The sequence below is a fragment of the Balearica regulorum genome, chromosome Z, assembly GCF_011004875.1.
Source record: "Balearica regulorum gibbericeps isolate bBalReg1 chromosome Z, bBalReg1.pri, whole genome shotgun sequence".
Classification (NCBI taxonomy): domain Eukaryota; kingdom Metazoa; phylum Chordata; class Aves; order Gruiformes; family Gruidae; genus Balearica; species Balearica regulorum.
Genome location: NC_046220.1, coordinates 49648906 through 49662993, shown reverse-complemented (window position 1 = coordinate 49662993; position 14088 = coordinate 49648906). Strand labels below are relative to the sequence as shown.

The window sequence follows — 14088 nt, the reverse complement described above, 5'->3', positions numbered from 1 at the left end:
TATTTTTTTCATAATTCTTCAAAATTCATAATGGTGATCTTTAGAATGGAAACCTTTTCCCCAAGACAATTTCACTACGAAATCTCTCTTTAAGAATGGGCTGTGGCCTATATGAAGCTAATAGTTGAATTGCTGTATTTTTGAGAGCATTATGTAAGAATTGTAAAATTACATTGTGGTTGGGAGAAAGGCTCTTGTCTTTTTAGAGAGGTCTGTGGGAGAGGAGAACATTTTGCCATATTTCTGGCATGTGGCAGTAAAAATAATTTATTTTTTCCACTCCTGCGTATTTTTGCTAAATGGATCTCTTGACTTAGACTAGTTGTGCTAAGTGCCTTTAAGTGTTGTCTGTGCAGGCTGGTTTGGTTTTTCATCTACAAAACTAATTCCAGTGAGAATTCCTTTTAGAAAAGTATGGGGATTTTAAAAGTACATATTTTATTCTGAAGATTATTATTCTTTTTTTTTAAATCTAAAAATAATTTTGGTCCTATACTGTTCATAGCAAACTTTCCTATTATGTCCTATGAATGAACTGGAAGAGTAAATTCACTTAGATAATTTCTCCATAGCCCTTATGGATCTCTATGGACTTGGAGGTTTGTAGTTCTTCAAACAGTATTGCTTATGTTCTTAAAACAGAATTCCCAATTTTTGTTTTCAGTTTACTTGACTGAAACAGAAGTGTCTTTGTAGACTTAAAAAAAATAATCTTCCATGGGACTTGTGTGTTGGTGGGGTTTTCTGTTCAATATATCCTGCATTTTCATCATCCAACACCAAGGTAACAGGTTTTATTTTCAGATTTTTTTTTTTTTTATTTGGGTTTCATCCTGCAAGAGAATGGGGTGTTACAATAAAAATCTCAATATTTCATAAATGTATTAGTCTTATGATGTACAGAAACCTACTCTTAGAAAATTGACAGAGTACAGCATCTGTTGAAATTATGGTGTGGAAAAGTTGCTGTGATAAAACTTACTATATAAGATCTCTTAAAAGAATGTTTGTTCTCTTGTCTTTTAAGTGGAGCAGTGTGCACACTTATTCTTGTGTGAGGTATCACAAAAATAGTGGAAAATGGCAGTGGATTCATCTTGTTCCCCCACAAATAATACGTTTATTTTTTCCTGCAGTTCAGAAAGTAAAGTGTCCTTGGACACTGCTATTCCTATTTGTTTTGGTGGCTATCTGCTAATTTATAGTTTAGTGTCTTTATATTTATACAGCTTTTGCATTAAAGAAGATAACCATGACTTAATTAAGATATATTACTTTAAGGTCTCTCTTGAGAGATCCTGTTGCTTTAAAACTTTCTGAAACTGGAGAATAAATCCTGGAAGAGGTGAGTTGTAGAGTGTACTTGAAACCTTACCTCTTGTCCTTGTGGAAAAGGAAGGGAACTGTTTTGAGAGACTCAGAACATTTCAAAAAACTCGCTAAATGTTGTGCTGACATATGAGGCTTGTGTGCCAAGTTTCTCAGCTGAATTGTCTGGTGACTCTGACTTTTGCCTGTCACATGTTACAGAGTTTCTGTGAAGTAAAACATAGCCATGGCTAAGAGACAAATAAAAAAAAAGAGAGATGTGTATGCTCCTTGGCAACCAATTGCTACAGTTTTATTGATCCCCACTGGTAAAAATTTGGGAATGAATTATCTTCATTTGCATTTTAATCTTCCAAATCTTAATATTTAATTTTTCAGGTACTTTTAAATTTTTCTCACTCCATTTACCCAGGAAAGTTAAATTTTCACTATAAAAAACATTCAAGGATAACATTAGCGCAATTCCAGGAGCTGCAGTTGTGATTAAAAAACTGCAAACTGTTGTGAGATTTTTAACATTACATGCTGTTATAGTTGCTGTTTTATTTCCTGCTCTGTGTGCTAAAGGTAAATATGGGCAATAATTTTAGTGTTGCATTGAGGGAACATGAAATTGAGCTGTGTGAACATGTAGCAGGTGATAAAAGGCTGGATCATTTAACAAGGGTTTTGGGTTTTTTAAAAAAAGTTATATGATGCCAACCATTTTGCTATTTTTAGCAGCTTGTTCCAGTAATTTGGTTTTACATATATCAAGTGCAAACAGTACTTCCCAGATTAGAAGATATTCTGGCTCAGGACTTTCCTTTCTTTTAAGGGGAGCAGGGAGTGGTTAGTTTATTTATTTCTTCATTTTTATAGTTCAATGAACACGTCCAAGCATCTAAGAGGCAAACTGAAACATCTTAGACTTCACAGTTTTATGATTAATCCAGTGCTGCAGCTGTAAGGGGCATACTGCTGCTGCTTTTGTGCTGACACAGTGAATTGTTGGAGAACTGCTCCGGTTGAACGCTAAACAGTCTCTGCCAGGTTAGCATTCAGTCAGAGCAATTCCTTGTGCCAGTTCATTATGTGGTTGCACAAACTATAGTACTGTACAAAACTGAAGGTGGGAATGAGCAGTGGCAATATGAGGAGGGACCTTTTAATAGAAGCACCAATTTATGTGAGATTAAGTTGAAGCCATTACTTCTGATTTCATGCTGACTTACCTATAAAGAGCTTTATCACTAATTTCATGTTGTTTATGACAGTAAAAAGGGTAAACTGCTGCAAGTTTGTAGCTGAAAGTGATTCATAAGCTTCACAAGTAGCTATGGCTTTGGAGTAATTGTCTTGTTCTTTAGGAGACTTAGGCACTGAACACCTGACAAGTTGAATAAACCTCTTATTCCTATTGATAGAGCATCCACATTTTTTAGTCCCGAAAACTCAGTCATGTGAGTAGCTGTCCCATGGCTTTCCCCTTTTCAGAGGAGCCAAACACTGCTGTTTCTCTTCTCAGCATCTCTGTTGATGGATTGTCCTACAAAGGCTGATAGCCAAAGTGTTTAGAGAACACTGAAGTGATGTTGTGAAAAGCATTGTGGAAAAATATTGCAGAAGAGATGAGTCTTTTAAAGGGTGTAGGTACTCTTCTTTCAGGTTTGAAGGGATATGAAAAGTTGTCATTTCAGTGTTAGAAAATAACAAATGGAGTTAGTTGGAATATATAGGTACTACAAATTTGCATGAAGTTATTTACCTTCCTTTCCCTGCTGGTAAAGTCTTGTAAAATGTGAAGATGGAAAATACATTTTAGGTATAATTTCAGTCAGAAATAGCAGGATAAGAACAGGAGTAGAAACCAGGTTGCAGGGAACAGGATTATACTGTCTCCGCCAAACCGCTTTTCTGTTAGCAGAGGCCAATGTTTCTGCAGTTAGCAGAATAGGATAGTCTAAAGACAAGAAACGTCTCAATTTTGGTGCAGTTATTATTTGGTAATACACATGACCACCAGTCCTTGGTAGGTGGGACCTTGGCAGCTGTGGCAGTCTTCTTTTCAAAGATGGGAACCAGACTTCCATTTTTGGTTAGCTTTCTAGATGGGATCCCCAGAAATCTGGTGATGGAAACATGGGGATCTAAAAGAAGCTGGCAACTACTGTTTAGATGTTTCTCACTCAACTTCTATAAACATAGGTATTTCATGAGATTGGGTACTTGAAATTGTACTTGTGATATTTGAGCATGGTCTGTCAGCTAGTTCTGCTCTTAATAGAAACTTCTGTTTCACCAGTTTAAAATCATATATTTAGTAAACATTTGCTGGTGTTGGGAGAACAACTCTTTCCAGTTCTGGAATGTGCAGCTGAGCAGTGATGTGTACTGCCTGATCAGCTGATGAAATGTGGGTTTGGATGTGTGATTTTTGTAAACGACTTCCAGATGTTACAGTTGCCAGCTGCATGTCTCAAGACTGCACAGCTAAGTCTAGATTATGAGACAGAATAGATGAAATGTGCAAAAGATAAACTAGTGAGCCTATACTTGTAATTGTTCTCTCTCAAAAAAAAAAAAAAAAAGCAGCATGGTTCTGTAGTCAAATTACTCACGAAACAATGGCAGAAACATATAGATGCTTTTCATTAAGGGTACCTACATTACTTTATAGCCTGTGAAGAGCTTGAATGGTCTAATAGCTAGCACCAAGCAATTTTCTGTGTAGCTGCTGTGTTAGGAACTTTGAGTTCTTCTTTATCTCAGTTAAACTTCCTTGTGCTAAAACATGACTGTTACAATGCTAGAACTGAAATGCAATTACTGACAATCCAAATTTGTTTTGGATTTTTCCCTAGAATTTTCATGAAATCTCTATATAGTAATTTTTTTTTCAATTATCTCTTTAAAGCTTTTAAATCTTCGTAATTGTTGAGGGAAGGGGTTTAGCTTGAAAGCAGAATGTTTGATTTCTTTCTCTTTATTTTTCCCAGGAAGTACTGACATAACCATGATAGAAGACAAAGGTCCACGAGTGGCTGACTATTTTGTAGTGGCAGGGCTCACTGATACAGATACTGCAACCCTCCTGGACCAAGAAGTAAGCCGACATGAAACAAAATCAACTGGTCCAAAGGCTCCGATTACTGACATTGCTGTGATAATTAAGTCAACTGGTGAAACTGTCCCAGAGGGATACACCTGTATTGAAGCCACCCCTACAGGCCTTCAAGCCAACTTAAACTATGGAAGTCTAAAGAGTCCTGAACTTTTTCTTTGCTACAAGAGAGGCCGGGACAAACCACCTCTAACTGACATCGGGTAAGAATTCTATAACAATTTAGTTCCTCCGTCAATAATGATCAGATCCTATACTTCACAGATGATGATAAAAACACATGTGAGAAAACTTTTAAAAACATACTGTCTTTGAATCTATATTGCTTATTGTGTATATCTGTGTAGTATTTCTTTTCTGAAATAAGTTGAAAAAGTATCAATCTTCTAGTGAACCTGTCTTTTTAAAATTAATTATAATGTTCTAACTTAAAAAGATATTTTATATATATATAGAGAGAGAGATAATGGAGCAAAATAAATGAGAAATGAAGTTCTCTGCCACAGTTTTATGGAAGGTGAGAGAGTAGTTGAAAAATAATTTATAGAAATGGTATAGCGCAAATCAAAAAATGTAACATGCTTAACCTGAAAGTGATGACTTCAGAAAACACTTCAGAATTATCACTTTGTGGAATTCACTTTAATGCTTAAGGTAAAAGATACCATTTAAAAATGGTAGGACACTGAAACAAAGATCTTAAAATTACCCACCTATCTAGAATCTTATAGCCTGCCTTACTGTGAGATCAGAGTATGTGTGAGGTTGCTTACAAGTCCTGACATGATTGGGTGCAAACACTGGATTGTGTAGTCTCTTGGTAACTCTAATCATGCTTGTATTTCAAAAGCCATGCTTTTTGATGTCTGAGGTGTAAGTTCCTAAAGAGTTACTAGTACTATGTTTGAAAACCTTAGATATAGTCAATGCTTTAAGTTCAGTGTTTAATAAATGCAGGGGGCAACCTGGCAGGGAAGCTCTGAACTAATTCTGTTACTTAGAGGACACTGAGTTTAAGTATTCAGGACCAAGATCACAAAATCCCCCAAGATCTGGACATGATGTTATAGTCTGTGCTAGTAGCTTATTGAGGTAATGATCAATCTGTAATAACTCATACAGCACTACAGTATTGTGTAAATTGCTCTGTATAGCACTTCTGCTTCTCTGGTTTGGGTAAGGACATTGTAAAATTACCCGGGATGTAGTGAGAAAGAGAAAATGGAGCATGAGTAGGGGGAACTGTTAGAATGATGGCAAAATATGGAATGTGTGTGTCTTTCCTTATTTAGTTATTAAATAGTAAAGAGTAAGGTAAAAAACATGCATGTATATGTAAGTTGTAATAAGTTTAGTTAATTTCATTTATAAGTTGAAGCACTTCAGGCACAATGCCTACATACTCTGCTTTTGACCTACAGTTTGAGTGCCAACTAACAAGTAGAATGCAGTCAGGAAGAAACTGATAGTGAAATCTTAGTAATGGAATTAGTTACATGGCAAGTTCTCTGCTTTAAGAATTGTAGTTCAGGTTGTATCATTAACCTGGTACATTCTAATTTCAGTTTATCTTGATCATCTAAACTATGTTGTAATAATCTTCAGTGAAACTGATCTTTAAAATAGTCTTTGCCCATGTTTGTGACTGACACTGCAAGATGAGGTAACCGTTACAAGGGGATTTGACTGTGTAGAATTGCAGTATGAAGTTATTCTTTTAATGATATGTCAAACTTAAGTAAGTTTTAGCAGAAGGAAGAATTTCTAGATGGAGTGATTCCTCAAAGGAATTCCTAAACCACCAGTCTTAAGTATGTGCATTTATGGAAGTGACTCTGCTAGCACATGTTTATTTTCATGTCTCCGACAGCTTTAGGACCTTGAATGCTTGGGTAGATTTCATAGGAAGTACCCGATGAGCAAAATAGGCAAATAGTTGGCTGACTAAGGGTTTCCCGAACAGAGACACTTTTTGAAACTATTGGTGGAAAACGGTGGTATTTGGCAAGTAGTATTTATTCTGTATCTTGTGTCACACATAACGTATCATGGCAGGCTTTTCTCTCTGAGCGATGATGCATATGAATGTTTTCCCCCTGCTGTTCTACAGCTATGTGCAAGAGATTGTTAGAGCAAGCTTCTTTTCTTTTTGTATGTCCAAGCATTCAGATGATTCTTGTTAAATCATAGAATAGTTTGGGTTGGAAGGGACCTTAAAGATTATCTAGTTTCAAGCCCCTTGCCATGGGCAGGGACACCTTCCACTAGACCAAGTTGCCCGAAGCCCCATCCGATGCATGCGTGCATGTGTGTATTTCTTTCAGGCCTATTTGTAGGGAAACTAATTAAACAAATGCTGTTTGGAGGAATGGGGAGATGAGGGTACACTCTACTGATTCTCTGCTATTGTCCTTGCGTTCTGTATTTCTGTGCCCTCCATTCTCTTTCCTCCCTATTCTTCCACTGGTTCTTTAGTTGAAGTGTCTGTAAGCTGCTAGAGCGACTTCCTGCTGCAGGTGCTCACTTGCCTATAGTTAGGCCACGTGCTGTGCCTCTTGGTATTGCATTTGCTGTGACTGTTTTTAGGTTGGGTCCTAGGACAAGAGGTCTCTAAGGTCCTTTTCCTACAAATATCTGTAAAATTTAATATCATAGCCTTATAAGTCTATAAATAATTCAGCTACTAGTCATTCTGTTGCTTTACTGTTAGAGTGGTGAGGTACTGGAACAGATTGCCCAAAGAGGTTGTGGAGGCCCCATCCCTGCAAGTCTTTAAGACCAGGTTGGATGAGGCTTTGGGCAACGTGGTCTAGTGGAGGGTGTCCCTGCCCACAGTAGGGGCGTTGGAACTAGATGATCTTTGAGGTCCCTTCCAACCCAAACCATTCTATGATTCTGTGATTTCCTAGCCAATACTTCTGCTCGTGTTCCAGAAATAGACAAGAACTGAGATTTGAGATTTGTTTTGGTTTAGATGAAGTGAGGCTCTGAAGCAAGATCTCACCTCTCTTTGTTTTACACTTGAGTTAGGAATATGGGAAAGCTCCAGCACTTGTTTCTTAAATGGAAGAAAACCTGACAGAAAAATGCTTTTTAAGTGTAAGTGGTTTTTGCAATTTGTAACACTTACTACAGAAAGGACCAAGGAAAGAATATCAGACTTCTTGTCTGAAGCAGAGGTTCTTGTGTTACTAATACAAAAGTTAGGTAACGTGCATTGTATAAGTAAAGAAATACTGATTTTTATTTTTTTTTTAACTAGTATCGGAAGTTTTAGTTTGGTTAGTGATTTTGTACCAAGGACCCATCCCATTCTGCATACCAGGTTTCTGAAAATATCTGCAGGACTATAGATTGAACAGATGTTTTTCTTTACTAGAAATGTATTTAAAAAATGAAACTGAATTCAAATTTCAAGAATCATAATAGAAACTGGAACATCTTCTTCACAGCCAGCTTCTTCCATTGTTCCTTAAAACCCGTCAGTGTGACTACTGCAGCTGGGTGTTTGTAACAGCTTAGGATAATAATGCTGAAAGTAATCTCTTGTGTGTTTGGACAAATAATAATAGTGGTAGCAGTAGAAATAAAAGATAAGTCAATCTTTTTCCTCTGCTTGAGCCAGCACTTCTTTTCTGACCCTCCTACTGCATAGTATATTTATTTTAGGTCCTTTACTCAATACTTGCATGCTGCCTTCTCTTAAATGAGATAGAAAGAGTTGCCTTAAAGCATTATTTTGCATAAGGGCTGTGAGAAGCAGAAATGTGGTTGGACCTAGAGGAGAAGCCAAGCTGGTGAGCAGCCCCATACGACGCAATTTGCAACATTCTGCCTATTTTGAAATGGTTTTCCAGTAGCGGAGTTTTCTGTGGTTTAAGGTTTTTAACTGAAAAGCTGCAAGAAGGTAATATTTATCTTTTCTAAACTGTTATCTGATGTATTGAAGTATACCTTAAATCAGTAAAACTAGCAATAGAGAGAACTTAATGGACAATGTGAAACAGCCTTATGAAGACATGAGATCTTTTGCTCTTTCTTACAAAGAAAGGACTTAATGTCTAGAGGAAATGCGGTTACATTTTGCTTGAGATGAAACTTTATTGAAGCTGATAGAATAATACAGCAAATAAGGTGTACTTAGGATCCAGGCCAAAGTATAAGCTCGTAGAAGCAGGAAACAAGTCTTATCCTGATCACTACTAGTTAAACAAAGGCAGACATTGTGAAGTTGAAACAAGTAGAAGTAAACTTACTCTGTTAGGGATGACTTTGTATATACAGGGTGTCATGTTAAATATTTCATGTATCACTTCTGAATATTTTTTGTCTGAATCACTAAAATAATTGTTGAGTTTGAGTGATCCATGGGTGGTGGCTTTCTTGTGTTTGCTTGTTTTCTTAAATTCAGTACTATGCATGAGGTCAGGAAATGGTGTGGTTTTAATAACATTTCTGCTGGTATATATGTAGGGGTGAGAGTTGCTTTCATTTTTTATTTTAAAGTAAAGTTGTGATGGATTACGTGTGGGAAGCTGCAGGTCACAAAATATAAACTTCTCATGTGTTACCTTTATCCTAAATCTTGCTCTCTGTTGTAAAGATGAGAACTCATTTGAAGGTGGCAAGTACTCTGTACACACTGCAGAGAATCAAGGAAATGGAACCATTGCTTATTCGAATGTGGAATGAGAGATAAAGTTTGCCCTGTTGTAGCATTGGTGCATTAAAAATACGCAGTCATGTACGGTTTGACTTTCTTCTCATGGTCACTTCCTAATAGCTTTATGTTTGGGAAAGATCGGAGTATAAAGTTTTAGTTCATTTACTGCTGTGAAGCTGTGGAGGATCTTTCTTTCTTTGCTTAGAATATGGTTATCTAAACTAGTGATCTGGCTAAAAAATCCAGGTACCATGTGAATGTTGCTGTATGGCCATGTAAGATATATTCTGCTTTCTAGGAGTACAATCAACTGTAGTTATTATTTCTTCCTTTTCTGTGGAATGGAATGTTATTTTCTCTTCCCCTGCCAACCCCCCTTCCCTTTAAGGAATGTTAGTCAAACTATGAATGTAAATCATTACTGATTTTGGGGTTTTTTTCCCTGTAAAAATTCATCTAGGAAGCAGACTTCTGTCTTATGTTGTTCTTTTCCAACACCATCCCTTAACAAAAAAATGAGGCAAGCTTGAAATTACTTTCCAGGCTGTTTAGTGATGGAAATAATTTCTAAGAAATTATCAGGTATCATGTGTGCAAGCAATTTAAACCCTCCTTTGTATTTAATTTTCATTGATAGTGCAGCATTCCTACTGATTCTATAACTAAATCCTTATCAGTGTGGCTCGATTTTATTTTTCCATAATTATGATTTGTTCTCACAGAGATTTCTTATAATATTTAAATATTTCAGAACAGTTTATTTGCCTCAAATTATGCACGACAAAAGACAGTATATGAAATGCAAATTAGAATGTTGCAATGATGACGTAGGGTGCTAACAGATGAACACATTCTGTGAATTTGTCCAAGTAACTTCATATATATTTGAATGTGTGCAATATTTTGTTTCCTGCCTGTCTGCAGAGTTCTATATGAAGGGAAGGAACGCATCATTTCAGGCTGCGAGGTGATTCAAGCTACTCCTTATGGTCGTTGTGCTAATGTTAATAACAGTTCAGCTTCTTCTCAACGGATCTTTATCACGTACCGAAGAGCTCCTCCAATACGACCTCAAAATTCATTGGCAGTGACAGATATCTGTGTTATTGTTACCAGCAAAGGAGAAACCCCTCCTCATACATTCTGCAAAGTTGATAAGAATTTAAATTGTGGAATGGTGAGTATTTAAAAGCTTGAGGTTTGTCTGTTGTTTTTTTTTTTTTTAAACCCAACAAACAAACCCAAAGGAGTAGCTCTTTGAACTCTTCTTAGCGCTGTTATAATTGTGTTCTATCACAACATCATAATTCTTTCATTCCATATACTGAGGGTGAGACTTCGGTTTTGTAGATGTTGTTGCTCCGATTTCCTTCGGCATTAGGAATTACTTCTTCCTGCTGATTACTCACTACTTCAGTTTGCATATTCATGCCTAGGTGCTATTTAGGAGTAGTACAATGGATATTTTTTAATTTTTTTTTTTATTATCACCCCCCCCCTTTGGTGATTGTGACACTTAGGATGAATCACAAACACTTTTTTCTTTGTTATTAATAATGCCTATGTTACTAAGACATGTAAGAATGATAATTACTGCTTATAGTTTCTTCATGTACCTTTTTTTCAATCAGTTTGCTTTTATTTAGTCTGTCTTGCGTTTAGTTTACTCAGGCTGAAATAAGTGGGTTTTTTTGGAATGGTAGAGTATGTTTAGACAAACTGCAAAAACACTATGTAAATAACCAGTTTATGGAATTACAATAAAAGCTGCAAGTGATGATGTTTAGAATTTCACTTCCACTGATGAGGTTCCCATAAAAGTCTTTCAATAACCAAGAGAACAACAAGCTGCAAATGATCTGCTTCACTTTTCCCTGTTCTTCTAGTGGAATAAGTCAGAGAGTAGTGTGGTGGTGATTATTTTATATAAATCCTGTATTCTCTAAAAAAATGTGAGAAGAGTGCGTTCTTGATTTCATGATTTACATGCACTCAGCAGCCAGCCAGTCATTTTATTCTGCAACACTTTTTATTTAAATGTCTGCTTTGTAAGTGGGAGTACATTCAAATGCTTATACTTGATTTCTCTGCTGCCTGTTGTCATCTTTGCTGGTTCTAAGATGAAACTTGTGTCTTCCAGTGGGGTTCCAGTGTATACCTTTGTTACAAGAAGTCTGTGCCAGCTTCTAATTCTTTAGCATATAAAGCTGGTAAGTAATTTTAGAAGCAAACTATCTCAACGTGCTAACAAAAGGATTCTAATGCCTTGTTGAAATCAAATAATGATTTTCAAAGCTTAAGTGCTGTCTGTCAGAATTCTGTTCCTATAGCATATCAATTGAACTCAACTCCTATAATGCCTTCTTTGCTTGCCTCACTTTTTCCCAGGCAAAAAAGAAAAAAAAAAAAGCCTTAGCAGGAATAGCATTGTTCCATATTAATTTAGTTCTTATCATGACAGGTTTGGTAGCTTAGGAGCTTTGGCAGAAAGCTTAGCAAGCATTTCAGATGTAACAAAAGACTTTATATTTCTTATGCTGGTGATGATGGAGAAGGAGTAATTAAAAATTCCATTTGACCTTACTCATATTTCTTTTTATGTCTCACAGCTAATGCAACATCTTTCATTTAATTTGAAATTTAAATGTGTTTCTTCCCTTCAGTTCCACAACTATTCACTTATCTTATTTGAGGAGAGTGAAAAATATTCTGAACAATAAATGACAAAAAGTCTTTTAAGTCTGGGTTTTATAAGTTTTTTAATGTATTGCTACAGGTGTTTTTTTCCTGAAGAAGTAAAAAAAAAACTTTCAAAAGAGTTTCTGTTGAGCACTAAGTGCACCACATTCCTTTGAAAGGAGTAAACTACCAAGTAGAAGTAGAAAGCATAGATAATGAAGTCAGTGTACCATAAAATAAGCTAGATGAAGAGCAATAGTAAACCAATGCTTGTGTGCTTGTTTTCTACCAGCAAGAGTTAGATATATTTCTGAAAACTGAATAAACTATTTGTTTAAATGGAACATGTTGACAGTTTAGCAGAAAATGTAGACAGTCAGCTAGTTCATCCTATTTTCAATGAAGGTATTGTTGCTGTTGTTACAGTAGATAAATTATCACTTTCTTCACAGGAATTTCTTTGTAATAAAATTCAATTCTAATGGTACATGTGAATAGCGTAGGTAATTCCCAACTGGTTTAAAGTAAAAATCTTCACTAATTAGTTTTTACTATGTACTGGTTTTTGAGCAGTTATCAAAAGGGAATGCTTCAGTATTCATACACAATTTTTAAATGATTGTGACTTGGATGACTTAGTCTTGCTGCCAAATGAGAGACTTTCTTCTGCAGATGTAATCTGCAGTTATAAAGTCCAGATAACCAACAGACTTTGCTGTATATTATGGAAAATATATTGATTAAATTATCTAGGGCTTGCAGAGCAAATGTGCTTACTTTTCCTTCTCCCATTCTGAAGGCTTAATTTTCAGATATCCTCAAGAGAACTATGAGTCATTCCCACTGTCGGAATCTGTACCTCTCTTCTGCCTTCCTATGGGAGCTACTATTGAGTGCTGGGACCCTCAAACCAAATATCCACTACCAGTGTTCTCAACATTTGTACTGACCTGTTCTTCTGCAGAAAAGGTATGGCTCCACACTGTGACTGGTTTTTGCTTTTAGTTCAGATAGGCATTCTTTCTTCTGTATTTGAGAAATCACAGAATCATAGAATCATAGAATGGTTTGGGTTGGAAGGGACCTTAAAGATCATCTAGTTCCAACACCCTTGCTACGGGCAGGGACACCCTCCACTACACCACGTTGCCCAAAGCCTCATCCAACCTGGTCTTAAACACTTCAAGGGATGGGGCCTCCACAACCTCTCTGGGCAACCTGTTCCAGTGCCTCACCACTCTAACAGTAAAGGATTTCTTTCTAACATCTAATCTAAATCGGCCCTCCTTCAGCTTAAACCCATTACCCCTTGTCCTGTCCCTACACTCCCTGATAAACAGTCCCTCACCATCTTTCCTGTAGGCCCCTTCAGGTACTGGTAAGCCGCAATTAGATCTCCCCGGAGCCTTCTCTTCTCCAGGCTGAACAGCCCCAACTCTCTCAGCCTGTCCTCATGGGAGAGGTGCTCCAGCCCTCCGATCAGCTTTGTGGCCCTCCTCTGGACTCACTCCAGCAGCTCCATGTCTTTCTTGTACTGGGGCCCCCAGAGCTGGAAGCAGTACTCCAGGTGGGGTCTCACAAGAGCAGAGTAGAGGGGCAGGATCACCTCCCTCGACCTGCTGGTCACACCTCTTTTGATGCAGCCCAGGACACGGTTGGCTTTCTGGGCTGCAAGCGCACACTGCCGGCTCATCAATCAATACCCCCAAGTCCTTCTCCTCGGGGCTGCTTTCAATCCATTCCTTGCCCAGCCTATAGTCGTGTTTGGGATTGCGCCAACCCACTTGCAGGACCTTGCACTTGGCCTTGTTGAACTTCATGCGGTTCACACGGGCGCACCTCTCCAGCCTGTCAAGGTCCCTCTGGATGGCATCCCTTCCCTGCAGCATGTCGACCACACCACACAGCTTGGTGTTGTTGGCAAACTCGCTGAGGGTGCACTCAATCCCATTGTCCATGTTGCCGACAAAGATGCTGAACAGTGCCGGTCCTAGTACTGACCCCTGAGGGATGCCACTCGTCACCATTCTCCACTTGGACATTGAGCTGTTGACCACAAGTCTTTGGGTGTGACCATCCAGCCAATTCCTTATCCACCGAGTGGTCCATCCATCGAATCCATGTCTCTCCAATTTACACACAAGGATGTTGTGTGGAACAGTGTCAAATGGCTTGCACAAGTCCAGGTAGATGACGTCAGCTGCCCTTCCCTTATCCACTGACACTGTAACCCCATCATAGAAGGCCACCAAGTTTGTCAGGCACAATTTGCCCTTAGTGAAGCTGTGTTGGCTGTCACCAATCACCTCCTTGT

The 14088-nt window shown here is 37.7% G+C and overlaps 1 protein-coding gene across 4 annotated transcripts in view; it reads left to right on the top strand.

The window, feature by feature from the left end:
- DENND4C (DENN domain containing 4C) overlaps positions 1-14088 on the top strand; it is a 79553-nt gene that overhangs the window by 19045 nt on the left and 46420 nt on the right. For all 4 annotated transcript variants that reach the window (XM_075741110.1, XM_075741111.1, XM_075741108.1 and 1 more), the window contains exons 2-5: positions 4308-4635; positions 10020-10272; positions 11236-11305; positions 12574-12743. In XM_075741110.1, the coding sequence (XP_075597225.1) occupies positions 4325-4635; positions 10020-10272; positions 11236-11305; positions 12574-12743 (804 nt within the window). In that variant the 5' untranslated portion in view covers positions 4308-4324. The remainder of the gene's footprint in view (positions 1-4307; positions 4636-10019; positions 10273-11235; positions 11306-12573; positions 12744-14088) is intronic.